The 16,305-nt window shown below is 41.8% G+C and overlaps 1 protein-coding gene and 1 long non-coding RNA gene across 13 annotated transcripts in view; one reads left to right on the top strand and one right to left on the bottom strand.

Moving 5' to 3' along the window:
- The window catches only part of LOC145526740 (uncharacterized), a 38,868-nt gene that overhangs the window by 5,097 nt on the left and 17,466 nt on the right, over positions 1 to 16,305 (bottom strand). The window lies entirely within an intron of this gene.
- TEAD1 (TEA domain transcription factor 1) overlaps positions 1 to 16,305 on the top strand; it is a 267,595-nt gene that overhangs the window by 242,124 nt on the left and 9,166 nt on the right. For all 12 annotated transcript variants that reach the window (XM_081543108.1, XM_081543105.1, XM_081543102.1 and 9 more), the window contains 2 exons: positions 2,839 to 2,979; positions 11,304 to 11,456. In XM_081543108.1, coding sequence (XP_081399234.1) covers positions 2,839 to 2,979; positions 11,304 to 11,456 — 294 coding nt within the window. The remainder of the gene's footprint in view (positions 1 to 2,838; positions 2,980 to 11,303; positions 11,457 to 16,305) is intronic.

The raw sequence follows: 16,305 nt of genomic DNA, 5'->3' as shown, positions 1-16,305 counted from the left end.
TGTAAATGCTAAATATCTCTAAGAGGATACTTGAAAAAACTGATAATACTGGTCACCTAGGGAGAGTGGTAAGCACAGGGTAGAAATAAAATGTACCTCCTTTTTACAGTTTGATTTTTTTAAATTTACATACCACATATATATTTTTACCTTTGTTGTTGTTGCTGTGTGTTCTTTTTTTTTAAGCTAAAACTTGTTCGTACAAGGTACATCATAATAGTAAGAGCATCAGTCCCACAAAGAACATCACTGGTCATCCCACTGCCGCAAAACGCCTGAGCTGTTTCTCCGAGCTGTGTGTGTTCTCAGCTGATGGCAGGACCAGCTCGAAGTTCTCGAAGACTTGCTGTTGGTTCATGGCAGGTGACACCTGCCTGGGAAGGCTGGATGACAGCCCAGTGTCAGAGCTCCTGTGTGCCTGGGATATGTTGGTGCCTTTCTCCCCTGAAGGCTGGAGCCCTGGTAGTCCCAGGACCCTCTCCAGCTTTGGGAAGCTCAGATACAGTTCTCAGGATGAGACCTCTAGTTTCCCACTGGACTGCTCTTTCATGGAGCCAAATGCTCCATTTCTTACCTTGGCATGTGAGAAAAAGGCATACCTAGGGATTTTTAATTATTTGCACTTTATGCCCCCTAAAATTTCAAAAAACAAAATGTGAGGGCACATAAATTTATGGATAACATAAAACTGGACAAGTATCAGTGCAAGTAAAAGCAGAAATCCAGTAACAGGAGTTGGACACTGGTTGTTAGTAGCTGTTAGAAGTACCTAGGATAAGTTAATTACTATAGTAGAGCACTTAATGTAGCTTTGAATTTCTTGGCACGTAAGAAAAGGGAATATAAAGTGTATGGTCCTTTTTATTTGAAGCCAGAATATCCCAAGTTTTGCCTGAGGAAATGGACATTTTCCTGATACTCAATTTAAGAAGGAAGTTGAAATGCAGATCCTTATTAAAAATACATGTAGGATGACTCAGGTCTTTATGGTGGTTAGTGCCTGTCAAGGTATTAACAATCAGTGAGTCGAAATGTGCCGGACCTCACAAAATATAGTTTCAGTTTATGTCAGATTCACTGCTCTTTCTCTCTGCAGCCCAGGTGCTTCATTTGACCCTGCTTCCTGCTGCATTTCTGCGTTCACGCTCTTCTAGTGTCTCCAAGTTGTGATCAGAGGTGCCCTCTGGGTTGCAGATCCAATCCTAAACTATTACTGCCCCTATCCTGTGTGAGACCCCAGCCCCCTCCTGCCCCTTCCTCTCCAGGCCCGCTCTCTCCTTGCTGTCTGTGTTCCAGCCGTGTTTCTGGCCATTCACCCTTGTGCACACTCTCTTACAGCATGCTCCACCTGCCCACACCAGCTCTTCTCTCTTTGGATCTGAGCTGCATCATCATCTGAAGCTTCCCTGACCGCAAGGGCTCCCTCCCCACTGTTTGTTCTCATGTCTCTGTGCCCATCCCAGGAGCGCTTATTTCTGTTGCAATGTCCTCCCTCCTAAATTGTCAGCTGCACAACCGCAGGGACTATCTCTTGCTCACTCGTTGATCCCCAGCTCCACACCCATGCCCAGAGTGCAGGAAAGGGTCAGTGGATGCTCGAGGGAAGGGGGCCTGCCCTCAGTGACGGAGCCGCTGCAGCAGCCTCCCAGCCTCCCTTTGCTGTGGAGTTTATACCACGCTGATACACCTCTTCTTGAAGCACATCTCTGATCACCTCATTGCCTGGTGGCGACACTTTCAAGGGGTCCCCAATTCCTACAGCATACAATTCACACCCCTCATTAAGCCCTCCCCAACCCAGGACTTTGCTGCATTTCCAAACTCCTTCCTCCCCATCTCCTTCGTCCTTGCGGTATAGCTAAAATTAAGCACTCCAGGCTGCTCCATGCGCAGTAGTCCCTCAGCCCTTCTCTGCATGTTCAAATTTTAACTATCCTGAAAGTAAATACCTTTAATTGAAAGTAATGTTTCCATGGTCCAAATTCTGAGTGCCTTTGACATGGTACTTACTTTCTATCTAAATTAAAGCTATTTTCTGTACATTTCTCTCATGTTGACTTGTAGTCTTGTACCTAGCATGAATCTCACATAGCAAATAGTCATAAGAATATGTTAAATGAGTGGGGCCTTGTATTAACTATTTTTCATCTTTCTAAGTCAGTCTTTAATAGGAACCATTTCCCCTCTGGGTACATAATTAGTAATAAAGTTTCTGTTTTTACATATATAACAAATGGCCAGTCAGCTACAGATTCTCCTATTCTTTTAAATATATCTAAGGGCTAGTGAATATGAGTCCAGTTCACATACTGCTTTCTGTACATATTTCAGAGACCTCGTGAGTCTTTTATTACAAGGATATATAGTATTCTATACTAAATGCAGGACTTCCCTGGTGGTCCAGTGGTTAAGAATCAACCTGCCAATGCAGGAGAAATGGTTCCTTCCTGGCCCATTAAGATTCCACATGCCACGGGGCAGCTAAGCCCATGCGCCACACAACAAGAGAAGCCACCACAACGAAGACCCAGTGCAGACAAAAATGAACCAATAAATAGATTAAATACTGAATGCAAGAAAGTAAAAATGAAATAGATACATGCAGCTTGTCATTATTTCAAGGGAAGACTACCCAAGCTAGCATTCTCTTCAAAACACAATCATTGGGCCGTAGAACTTAAATTTCTAGCTGACCATGAACTTACCACCCTTGTGAGCCACCTGGCCCTCCACTGCCCTCCATCCAGCATGGTGGAAGTCTTCGCCTGATAGTTACTGCTTGTTGCTGTGACTCCTGTGGTAAGAGAGTAACCCCCACCTCCATTTCATTTCCTACAGGCTGATTTAAACTGCAATATTCAAGATGATGCTGGGGCTTTTTATGGCGTAACCAGTCAGTATGAGAGTTCTGAAAATATGACAGTCACCTGTTCCACCAAAGTTTGCTCCTTTGGGAAGCAAGTAGTAGAAAAAGTAGAGGTAAGTTGGCCTCGGTATGTTGGAACCTTCATTTGGGGTGGCCTGTTGCCTTCCTTTAAATCTAAACTGGGGCAGAGAGGTTTTGTTGTTTAAGTGTCTTCTCCTTCTCCTCTGCCTTCTCCCACTCCCCACCCTCCATTACTTAAGAAAGCAAAATGATTTGAAAGCAACTGAAAGGAGGAAGGCCAGGGGTAATCCATGCCACCCTCCCTGGCCATCCGAAGTTAGCCCTGCTCTTGCCAGCGGGTCAGTCCAGCAAGAGACCTTGAGGAGGGAAGGGGGCTGAATGGAATCTGTTGGAGACAGATCCTGCCTTCAACTAATTGGCAGCTGCCTTCTGAAACCCAGGTGGCTTCCCTGGTGGCTCAGATGGTAAAGTGTTTGCCTGCAATGCAAGAGACCAAGATTCGATACCTGGATCGGGAAGATCCCTTGGAGAAGGAAATGGCAACCCCACTCCAGTACTCTTGCCTGGAAAATCCCATGGATGGAGGAGCCTGGTAGGCTACAGTCCATGGGGTTGCAAAGAGTCGGACACGACTGAGCCACTTCACATTTACTTCTAAAACCCTGCCACCTTGAGTTTGATCTTTGCTTTTGCCATTTCCACTCCCTTCATCATAATTGTTTTAAATCTATTTCAATACATACTGGGACCAAAAACCTATTTATGGCTTTTAAAGTTCACACTTCCTTCCCTTTCTAAACATGGATGATCATTTTACTGGGGTGGGTTGCTGTTTGTGAATAATGTTTGCAGGTGATATTTCATTCAGAGTTGTGTTTTCCAGTGTCTTCTACCCACTACCCAATTCATCCATGCTCACAGTGGCTTTTATTCACAGGTGTCTGGGACCTCTCAGGTCCAGGAGCCCACCCTGACTTTTGTGCCACAGAAATAAATCCTTTCTCTCATGGGACATGAGAGAAAGGATGTATTGGGTGGAGAGAGGGAACGAGGAGATGTTTTTCAAGACTTTGGGCTGAACAGGAGGATTTGGGATGCTGCAGACCCTCATAGCTTCTTGAGCACAGGATGGGCATCCTGAGAATGTTGTTATGGAGGGTTATGCTGGTAGTCATGTACAGATGTGAGAGTTGGACCATAAAGAAGGCTGAGCACCAAAGAACTGATGCTTTCAAACTGTGGTGCTAGAAAAGACTCTTGAGAGTCCCTTAGACGTCAAGGAGATCAAACCTGTCAATCCTAAAGGAAATCAACTCTGAATGTTCATTGGAAGGACTGATGCTGAAGTGTAAGCTCTAGTACTTTGGCTACCTGATGCAAAGGGCTGACTCACTGGAAAAGACCCTGATGCTGGGAAAGATTGAAGGTGAAAGAAGAAGAGGAAGACAGAGGATGAGATGGTTAGATAGCATCACGGACTCAGTGGACATGAATCTGAGCAAACTCTGGGAGATAGTGAAGGACAGGGAAGCCTGACTATGGGGTTGCAAAGAGTTGGGCACGACTTAGGGATTGAACAAGAACAATGCTGGTAGAGGAAGATGTGGGTGAGTTGACTAGATGGTTGCCGTGAGCTTAGGTGTTATGAGTGTTACTAAAAGAGTGGCAGAGGGGATCTGAGAAGACATTGGGAATGGAACTTAGAAACTGACTGGATATTAAAGATCAAAGAGGAGGAAGAGTTGAAGATCACACGTTTTATGCTTAGAAGGACAGTGCAGTCTCCAGCAGAGATAAGTACATAAGATGTTCAACTGGAAATAGTCAGGGATGATTATAGATGCCAGACTAGGATTTTGGAGACAGGTAAAGACTGAAAATAGCATTTGGGAATCCTAAGCATTAAAGATAATCAGAGCTATGGGAATGGAGAGCTAGTTGCAGAGAGGAAATAGAAAGAGCACAGAATAAAGAATGAGCAGCAGCCAGCCTTGGGGTAAATGGAAGGGAGACGCAGACAGAGAAGCCGAGGAAAAAGATGGGAAGCTCCTCACGCCAAGGAGAGGGTAGGTGAGAAGGTGGCTGTGTAATGAGACATGACTGAGAGACCTGGAGGTACATGACCTCTATCTCCCCCGAGAAGGAAGAAGCAAAGGTACCTGTCAGTGGTTGGGAACACGGAAGGTTAGTGTTAGGCTTTGCTACCAAATGGCCAAGTTGTCAGGGCTTACCTGTAGCTGGTTGCCTTTGAATGATGAAATTCCAGGAATTTTCATGGAGAAAGCATATACTTGGGGGGCTGTTCCTGAAGTCTGTTCTTTTCCACCCTCTATTTATCTCTACATGTCCCAATGTTGTGTTGATTTGATTACAGTAGCTTTGTAGCATGTTCTGATAAAATGTTGTCCACTGGAGAAGGGAATGGCAAACAACTTCAGTATTCTTGCCTCGGTAATCCCATGAACAGTATGAAAAGGCAAAAAGATACAACACTGAAAGATGAGCCCTCCAGGTCAGTAAGTGTCCAATATACTACTGGGGAAGAGCAGAGAAATAGCTCCAGAGAGAATGAGGAGGCTGGGCCAAAGTGGAAATGATGCTCAGCTGTGGGTGTGTTTGATGATGAAAGTAAAGTCAGATACTGTAAAAAACAATATTCCATAGGAACCTGGAATGTTAGGTCCATGAATCAAGGTAAATAAGACATGGTTAAGCAGGAGATGGCAAGAGTGAACATCGACATTTTAGGAATCAGTGAACTAAAATGGATGGGAATGGGTGAATTTAATTCAGGTGATCATTGTATCTACTACTGTGGGCAAGAATCCCTTAGAAGAAATGAAATAGCCCTCATAGTCAACAAAAGAGTCCAAAATGCAGTACTTGGGTGCAATCTCAAAAACGACAGAATTATCTTGATTTGTTTCCAAGGCAAACCATTCAGCATCACAGTAATCCCAAATACTAATGCCGAAGAAGCTGAAGTTGACCAGTTCTATGAAGACCTACAAGACCTTCTAGAACTAACACCCAAAAAAGATGTCCTTTTCATAATAGAGGATTGGAATGCAAAAGCAGCAAGTCAAGAGATACCTGGAGTAACAGGCAATTTGGGCCTTGGAATATAAAATGAAACAGGGTAAAGTCTAATAGTGTATTGCCAAGAGAACGCACTGGTCACAGTAAACACCCTCTTCCAACAACACAGGAGATGACTCTATACATGGACATCACCAGATGGTGAATACCGCAAACAGATTGATTATATTCTTTGCAACTGAAGATGGAAAAGCTCTGTACATTCAACAAAAACAAGACCTGGAGCTGACTGTGGCTCAGATCATCAGCTTCTTATTGTAAAATTCAGGCTTAAATTGAAGAAAGTAGGGGAAACCACTAGACCATTCAGGTATGACCTATATCAGATCTCTTATGATTATACAGTGTGACTAACAGATTCAAGGGATTAGATCTGGGAGACAGAGTGCCTGAAGAACTATGGAGGGAGGTTCATAACATTATACAGCAAGAGGTGACAAAAACCATCCTCAAGAGAAAGAAGTGCAGGAAGGCAAAGTGGTTATCTAAGGAGGCCTTACAAATAGCTAGGAAGAGAAGCAAAAGTCAAAGGGGAAAGGGGAAGATATACCCAACTGAATGCAGAGTTCCAGAGAATAGCAGGGAGAGATTAAGGAAGCCTTCTTAAGTGAACAGTGCAAAGAAATAGAGGAAAACAATATAATGGGAAAGACTGGAGATCTCTTCAAGAAAACTGGAGATACCAAGGGAACATCTTCATGAAGATGGGCATAATAAAGGACAGAAATGGTATGGACCTAACAGAATCAGAAGAGATTAAGAAGAGGTGGTGAGAATACACAGAAGAACTATACAAAAAAGATCTTAATGACCCGGACAACCATGAGGGTATGGTCACTCACCTAGAGCCAGACATCCTGGAATGTGAAGTCAAGTGGGCCTTAGGAAGCATTACTACAAACAAAACAGTGGAAGTGATGGAATTCCAGCTGAACTATTTCAGATCCTAAAAGATGATGCTTTTAAATTGTTGCATTCAATATGCCAGCAAATTTGGAAAACTCAGTAGTGGCCACAGGACTGGAAAAGGTCAGTTTTCATTCCAATCCCAAAGAAAGGCAAGGCCAAAGAACATTCAAACTGATGTATAATTGCACTAGTTTCACACGCTACCAGGGTAATTCTCAAAATCCTTTAAGCTCAGCTTCAACAATATGTGAGCTGAGAACTTCCAGAGGCACAAGCTGAATTTAGAAAAGGCAGAGGAACCAGAGATCAAATTGACAACATTCATTGAATCATAGAAAAAGCAAGGCAATTCCAAAAAAACATTTACCTCTGCTTCATTGACCACGCTAAAGCCTTAGGCTGTGTGGATCATAACAAACTGTGGAAAATTCTTAAAGAGATGATGATAGCAGACCACCTTACCTGTCTCTTGAGAAACTTGTATGCAGGACAAGAAGCAACAATTAGAACCAGACATGAAACAAAGGACTGATTCAAAGTTGGGAAGGAGTATGTCAAAGCTGTTTATTGTCACCCTGCTTATTTAACTTACATATGGAGTACATCATGAGGAATGCTGGGCAGGATAACTCACAAGCCAGAATCAAGATTGCCAGGAGAAATAACAACCTCAGATATGCAGATGGTACCACTCTAATGGCAGAAAGTGAAGAGGTACTAAAGAGACTCTTGATAAGAGTAAAAGAAGAGAATGAAAAGCTGGCTTAAAATTCAACATTCACAAAACTAAGATCATGGGATCCAGTCCCCATCACTTCATGGCAAATAGAAGGGGAAAAAGTGGAAACAGTGACAGATTTTATTTTCTTGGGCTCTGAAATCACTTGTGGAAGGTAACTGCAGCCATGAAATTAAAAGACACCTGCTTCTTGGAAGGAAAGCTAGGAGAAACCTAGAGAGCATGTTGAAAAGCAGAAACATCACTTTGCTGAGAAAAGTCCATCTAGTCAAAGCTGTAGTTTTTCCAGTGGTCATGTATGGATGTGAGAGTTGGACCATAAGGAAGGCTGAGTGCCAAAGAATTGATGCTTCCAAATTGTGGCGCTGGAGAAGACTCTTGAGAATCCCTTGAATTCCACGGAAATCAAACCAGTCAATTCTAAAGGAAATCAGTCCTGAATATTCATCAGAAGGACTGATGCTGAAGCTGAAGCTCCAACTCTTTGGTCACCTGTTGCAAAGACTCAATTCATTTTAAAAGACCCTGATACCAGGGAAGATGGAGGGCAAGAAGAGAAGGGGACAACAAAGGATGAGATGGTTGGATGGTATCACCAACTCAATGGACGTAAGTTTGAGCAAATTCCAGGAGATAGTGAAAGACAGGGAAGCCTGGCATGCTGCATTCCATGGGGTCGCAAATAGTCGGACACGACATAGTGACTGAACAACAACAGTAGCATTTTCGGATATCTGCTAGGGTGAATCAGTCTCCCTGCTCTTTCTTTTCACACATTTTCTAGGCAGGTTACCAGCATTTATTCTTCCAAAGTTATGAGATCATTTTAAAAATGTAAAGAAAAACAGAAGTCTTATTTGAGCAACCTAATTGTAATGGCCGGCTTCCCTGGTGGCCCAGACTTTAAGGAATCTACTTGCAGTGCAGCAGACCCAGGTTCGATCCCTGGGTCTGGAAGATCCCGTGGAGAAGAGAATGACAACCCACTCCAGTATTCTTGCCTGAAGAGTTCCATGGACAGAGGAGCCTGGAGGGCTACAGTCCATGGGATCGCAAAGAGTCGGGCACGACTGAGTGACTAACACAAAAATAACAACAGCAACAATTGTAACTGCATTAGATTTAGATATTATTTAGGGGCAGTTTGATATTAAATCTTTCTAATCAAGAATCTATTTGCATTTTCATCTGATTTTATCTATTTTAGTAAGATTTTACACTTTTCACGTGTAGATTCATCTCTTTCTTGTTAAATATATCTCTATTATATAAATTTGTTAATACAATTTTCATCTTCTAGAGTTTAATTATTAGAAGAAAGCTCCTACTTTTTGCATATCTATATTCTATTTGGCCATCTTGCCATATTCTGTCATTTATTTCTAGTGGTTTTTTCCCTCTAGATTCTTGGGTTTCCTGTGATATATTATCTTAGCAGCAAAAAAGGAAGACTATTTTATCTCTTCTTTTCCAATATTCTTGCCACTTTTATTATTATTACTGTTATTATTTTCTCACCTTCTTTTCATTTGCTAAAACTTCCAACACAGTTGTAAAAAGAAATAAAAGAAATAGTGATGGTGAGTATCCTTATATGGTTACTGGTATCAGTAGAAACAGTTTTGATGTTTTAACATTGGATTTATTATTGGTTTTTATAAATGGTCTTTATGATAAATTCTTTCTCTTCCTATTTTACTTATTTTTTTTATTAGTAATAGCTGCAATGTTTTATCGAATGCCTTTTCAGCAACTCTTACTCTGTGTTTTTCCTTCAGTTTTTTGACATCATGAGTTAACAAATATCCCGTGTATGAACTACCACAGCATTCCCAAAGAACGCTCTACTTTGGATACCTTAACGCATTGTTTGGTGTTTTACATAAAATGTTTGCATTGCGTTAGTGATAGTAGCGGAGAAGGCAATGGCACCCCACTCCAATACTCTTGCCTGGAAAATCCCATGGACGGAGGAGCTTGGTAGGCTGCAGTCCGTGGGGTCACTAAGAGTCAGACACGACTGAGCGACTTCACTTTCACTTTTTACTTTCATGCGTTGGAGAAGGAAATGGCAACCCACTCCAATGTTCTTGCCTGGAGAATCCCAGGGACGGCAGAGCCTGGTGGGCTGCCATCTATGGGGTGGCACAGAGTCGGACACGACTGAAGCAACTTAGCAGCAGCAGCAGCAGCAGTAGTGATAGTAGTCTGTACTTTTCTTTTTTATAATCTCTTCATCATATTTCTGTGTTGAATATACATCAGTTCTACAAAAATAATTGGAATACCGACCTTTTTCTATGGCATAGAATAGTTTGAATAACATTGAAAATGTCACAAGATGAAAATTCTTTAAAGGTTAAATAAAACTTGGCTGTAAGACCATTCGATCTTGGGCTGTTTTCAGTGGTAGATTTCTACATAGTTTTTAGTTATTTCTACAGTAATTGATCTACTGGAGTTTTCTGCTTCCTTTTGGTTCAGTGTTAGTGATTTGTGTTTTGCTGGGACATCATCCAGTTCACTGGATTTTTCTTTGTTTTTATTTATTGATTGATTGGTTGTTTGCCATAGAATTACATAAAGTAGCCTTTTCTTTATCTTCAGATTGATAATGTGACTGTTGTTTTGTCTCCTTTCTTTTCCTTCTTAGGCTTGTGGAGCGTTTATTTTGTCTTTTTAAAAAGTTAGATTTTATATCCTGTCTACATTTTAAATTTCCTTTGCATTCATTTGAGCTTTTATCTTTATTAATTTTTGGTTCCTGATTTTCACTGATTTTAGTTTATTTTGTAGAGTTTATTAATTTTTTAAGATGTATACTAAGTTCTGTAACTTTTCATCTTTAATAATGAAGACATGAAGCTGCTTTCCTCCAAGTGCAGCTTCATTGAGTCCCCAAAATTTGATGTAAATATTTTCTTTTTCATTACTCTTTAGATAGCTTGTAATTTCTTTTTAAATTCCTCTTTGATCCAAAGTATCTAAGAGTGTCTTTCTTCTCTCTGAATGTTTCAGTGGGATCTTCAAATATATATTTAAATGTTTTGTTAGTCACCCAGTCATGTCTAACTCTTTGCAACCGCATGGACTGTAGCCCGCCAGGCTCCTCTGTCCATGGAATTTTCCAGGCAAGAATACTGAAGTGGGTTGCCATTTCCTTCTCATATATATATATATATATGTATAAAAAATTTTTTTAAATTAAAGACATAACACAGCCAGGGGCTCATGATCAGTGTGAAACAGTTTTTCACAAAGTAGAGAAATTAGCTGCATTGAGTTTTTCCCTATGAGGCCTTATCACAGTAAAGAAAGATTTTCTGTGGGCTGAAGAATTGTGACTAGCTGGGCTTGCTCTCACAAATTTCTAGGTAGGGAATCACTCAGCAGGCAATTATATTTTTTTTTCCTGACCTTTGCTGAAAAAACATCTATACAACTTTTCATTAAAGTATTTTTGCAATTTTAAAAAAATTTCCAGAAAAATAATGGATCCTCAGTATGGTGTTAACATTGGAGTTAGGATTGTCTTTAATTAAGTAAAGTACATAAGTAGTGCAACATAAAACAGCTGATTCACATTGAAAAAGTGAAATGCTTTTATAAACAATCATATCTTTTTCATGTATTTTGAAGTCAAAAGTATAAACCCTTTTTCCCTCACAGACGGAATACGCAAGGTTTGAGAATGGCCGATTTGTCTACCGAATAAACCGCTCCCCAATGTGTGAATATATGATCAACTTCATCCACAAGCTCAAACACTTACCAGAGAAATATATGATGAACAGTGTTTTGGAAAACTTCACAATTTTATTGGTAACTGTTTTGTCTCTTTCCTGTTTTGTCAGACTCAGCCATGAAGCTGCCAGGGAAGAGGGGCCTGGGTGGGTCTGGGTCCCAGGTGGTCAGTCAGCAGTTGGATTCATGCATCCATAAGGCAAACTTGGTTTGGCCCAGGTTTGTGAAAGAGAAGGGCTCTCATCTGGCTGGGCTTTCTAAGCTTGGCAGAACTGGAATTTGGGGAAGGAGGGTAGAGGTAATAAAAACTGGATTCTCCATTCTGGTTGCACATTAGAGAAACCTGAAGAATGTCTTAAAAATCCTGATAGCAGGACTGCATCCTAGATCAGTAAAATTAGGATCTCTGAGGATAGGACCCAGGCACATATTTTTCTGAAGTTCCCCGGGTTATCCCAGCAGTAGCTAAGTTGAAGTCTCAGCAGCCCTGTAGTATACAAACCATAAATGAAGCAAAAGCTGAGTCAGCAGGTTTGTACTTAAGGCATACCTACACTCATTTCAAAGGGTTTACAAGGCCTTATTATAAGTAGCATATATTAATATAGCAAAATGTAAACTCTCAGCACCAGGAGACATATTAACTAGAATATAATGGCATAACCAGGAGCAGGAGTGGGAGAGAATATTTATGGGCTGAAAAGTATGGTCAAAACTTAACAGGCAACTAAAGAGCAAGGAAAAAGCAGTAGTGCTCAAGGTCCATGATGGAAAAGTTTTCCAGTTCCCTTGGGCAATGCTCTGCATGTGTTTTTTTTTCCCTCAAATATTTAACTTTAAAACAATTTCTCATGGAGACTTCATTCGGTGACTTAGGAAGGTTAATAAGTACAATGTTCTCCTCAAAATACACCCATAAAATATGTAGTAATGGATTTCATAAGGCTCGTTTTTTAAAAAATAACATTCCTTGGTTAAACCAAAGGCAAAATGCCAAAACAAAATTCAGTGGAAGCAATTTTGCCAGAAGGGGCAGCAGGACAATATTGTGGTCAAATATTCAGCCCTCTGAAAGCCTGCTTTGTTATTCTTTGTTACCAGAATTTAGAATTATAATACTTGAAGAGCAGGAATTCTGTACCTGGACGCTTTGGATCCAATGGGACATTGTTTTTCAATCAGTGTATATAAACCCACTCCAGTGTTCTTGCCTGGAGAATCCCAGGGACGGCGGAGCCTGGTGGGCTTCCGTCTATGGGGTCGCACAGAGTCGGCCACGACTGAAGCGACTTAGCAGCAGCATAAGTGTTAGTCACTCTTTACTATTCCATCGACCACAGCCTGCCAGGCTCCTCTGTCCATGAAATTCTCCAGGCAAGAACACTGGAGTGGATAGCCATTCCCTTCTCCAGGGCATTTTCCTGATCCAGGGACCAAACCCAGGTCTCGTGCACTGCATGCAGATTCTTTACCATCTGAGCCACCAGGGAAACCCTGTAATGTACTGGTGAAAAAGAGAGAAAAGAAAAGGCTGTCCCCTAGTTTCTCCCAAAACCCTGATCTATGGTTTTTGCCCATTTTTTATGATGTAAATATACCTTCTACGGGTACTTTCAAGCTACATTGGCCATCTAGCTCATGAAATTCCTTAATATATAACAATAACATTCAAAGCTAGTAGGAACCAGTTCTTGTATACCACTGTAAAAGTAAGTAAATAAATAAAAATTAAGAAATTAAAAACTGTCTGCATATTGGATTCATCCCAGACACTTTTAAAAATTCAGGGGACTTCCCTGGTGGTCCAGTGTATAAGGCTCCCAGCTCCCAATGCAGGGGGCCTAGGTTTGATCCCTGGGCAGGGAACTAGATCCCACATGCTGCAGCTAAGACCCCAGTGCAGCCAAATAAGTAAATTTTTAAAAAAAAATTCTGAAGGATGGGGCCGAGCATCATGGTTTTTGTTTATTTTTACTGCTCCCCAGGTAGTTCTGGTGTGCAGCCAGGTTGAGACCCATTGCCATATGGGATTGGTGAGTGAGCCACAGGGCACCTCAGTTCGCAGACACGTGATTATGGGCATACAGTAGGCAGACAGATGGTTTTGTAAATTGTTTTCATTTATTCCAAGGAGAGAATCTCAGTGGATTCTCCTGTGTGTCCATGTCCCTCTGAAACTTGGAAGCTAGTAGTCTGGGAGAAAGTTTAAAAAACATTCTTCACTAACTCTTCATTATTATCCTTTTTTTTAATGATCTTTGGTGAAAATTGAGCAGTTCAAGGTTTAGGATGCTGGCCGTTACTTGGCTGTAGATGCTTTTTGTTGCTACTTAAGGACATATGAATCACCTTAGCGCTCAGATGATATGGATGTTAAATAACCTCAGAAGTTAACCAAAACTCTCTGAATGGATGGCCTCCCTCCCTCTCCTGAAAGGAGTCTTAGCTGTTTCTTACAAACTGATGAGACTATTTCAGCACATTAAGGAATATGTCCTCAGTCCCTAAAACCCGACCTCACAACACAACCAAAGAATATATGACCTGGGAAAGTTGTGAGTATCTATTACCCACAGAACCCATGTAACTATTATATTGGTAATGCCTCTTTGAAAACATGGCTTCCATCCAAATAACTTACCAGGTAAAATTAATTTTAGAACATATCAACTACATAAATCCCTTTGTTATAAAGCATTAGTAGCTCTTAATAAATATTTGCTAGGAATAATATTTTTCAATGAAATTAAGCCAGCACTCCTGGGTAATGAAGTCATCTTACTGATAAACAGCAGAGATCGTACTTTTCAGTGCTTCCTTGGAGGCGGTGGGGTTAAGGACATGGCCAGGATGACAGCTGCTGGACATAGTTGCAGGTGTTTTACTAGGTCATTGAATACAAAACCTGTATGTCACCAAGACCAGTTCTAGCCTTACTGGCTTACTGGTTTCATCAGGATGACTCTGGAATTGAGGTGACCCTGTAGGTTCATGGCCCTAATAATGGCAGTCAGGCCACGGAAGATTGCAACTGAATTGTGGGCCAAGGATTCCAGTCATTTCGAGGTCATACTTTGACATACAGCTTGCTAGAAACATTTTTTTCTCTCCTTCATCTCAAGCATGAAGCATAAATAGGATATAGGATATATTCTTTCATAGAAAGTTTGCAAGAAGGTAAGCTAGATCACAGAGGTTCCAGGCACAATGTTAAATCTTTTGTAGATATATTATGAAATTCTCGCTGCGGAACTGTGAGGTCATTTGTATTCCCGTTTTATGGATAGAGGCATGTTAGGCCTCCCTGAGGTCACAGAGCCAGTGATAGACATGAATTAAGATTTGAATTGATAGAAAAGATACTTTGCAGGGTATGTCATGGTCATGGAATGAGAAGACTTGGGTTTAGGACCCAGCTCTACCTATGACCTTGGTTAAGTCATTTAAAATCTCCAGACCTCATTTTTCTCCATTTACAAAGTGCTCGAGTCTGCCCTCTCCACTTCGGAGGTTATTGAGAGTGTTTTCATTTGTTCAGCTAAACTATGGAGAGAGGTTTGCTAGCTGCTGGAATACAGTGCAAATAAAACACAGGAAATGTGGGCCTGGTGAGGGGAACGAGGCAGATAAGTAGGCCATGACCCTGCAAGGCTGTCATGGCTGTGGTACACTTGTGAAAAAGAGTAATTGAACTGCCTGCACAGGCCCCTGTAGTTTGAGTGAGGTAGGGAATTCTCAGGGGTGTTAAAAGATGATGTTTAAGTTGCCTTGATGGATAAGCAGATGTATTTTTCAGATTTACCAAGAAAAGGGTCATTCGATGGGTGCATAGTGATGTGTCAGGTGCAGAGCTGCGGTGTACTGGGCAGTCAGGGCAGGCCCATTGGAGTCCGGTGAGAGAGATGGGCATTTGTCAAGCACAGGGAGTCACCAGCTGTGTAACTCAGCTATGGCGGATGGTTGGTAAAGGTCGGTGCATGGTGCCAAGAGGCATGTAATGAGAGGTCAGGGAAGGCTTCTCTGAGCAACAAACAACTGGGAGGTGTCCGCCAGATGGGTAGATAGGCAGAGATGGTAGGAGAGAGTACTGCGTGTGGGAGGAAATGCGGCACTGGGAGGCCTGGAAACAGAGCAGGGTGACTGGCATAGGGAGAAAGAGGAGGGCCGCCAGCAGGGTGCCGGCCAGGTAGGACCAGCCAGACTGGGCCCTGTCTCTTCTCACGCTCATCCTTGTAGGATGAGAACAGGCTTTCTCTTCATCCTGAAGTTCAAAAGAGGCCATTCAGCAGGAGGGTAGTGTTGTCAGATTTATATCTCTTTTAGGGTTACCGTGGCTGCTGTGTGCAGCTGGAACTGGTGCCCAGCAAGGGTAACTCCTGGTAGGGGAGTCCATGGGACATGGACACACAGGAGAATCCACTGAGATTCTCTCCTTGGAATAAATGAAAACAATTTACAAAACCATCTGTCTGCCTACTGTATGCCCATAATCACGTGTCTGCGAACTGAGGCGCCCTGTGGCTCACTCACCAATCCCATATGCTGGTACCTTGGGTTGTGGCAGTGGAAAAGGTGGATGGATTCAAGAACTCTTGAGGAGGTAAAAGCAGCAGAACATGACATTTGCTTGGATGTGAGGATGAGAGAGAGATTTCAGTCATGAAAGACTTGCATACTTGGAGTATTTGATCTGTAAGGGAAGTGGCAGGGAATGAGACTAGAAAAGCAGATGGATGTTAGTATTGAAAAACTGTATTACCCAGAAAAAGTAGATGACTCATCACTGTATCCATTCATTTATTTTGAGCAGCATGGCATAACAGGTAAGAAAAAGGTCTTCAGAGTCAGAAGATCTGGTTTTTTGTTGACAGTGAAAGTGAAGAAAGTGTCCCACTCTTTGCGACCCCATGGACTATACAGTCCATGG

The sequence above is a fragment of the Giraffa tippelskirchi genome, chromosome 11, assembly GCF_054371585.1.
Source record: "Giraffa tippelskirchi isolate mGirTip1 chromosome 11, T2T-mGirTip1v1.2.pri, whole genome shotgun sequence".
Taxonomy (NCBI): Eukaryota; Metazoa; Chordata; class Mammalia; order Artiodactyla; family Giraffidae; genus Giraffa; species Giraffa tippelskirchi.
The sequence above is the reverse complement of the archived record's forward strand: the minus strand, read 5'-3'. Positions and strand labels throughout refer to the sequence as shown.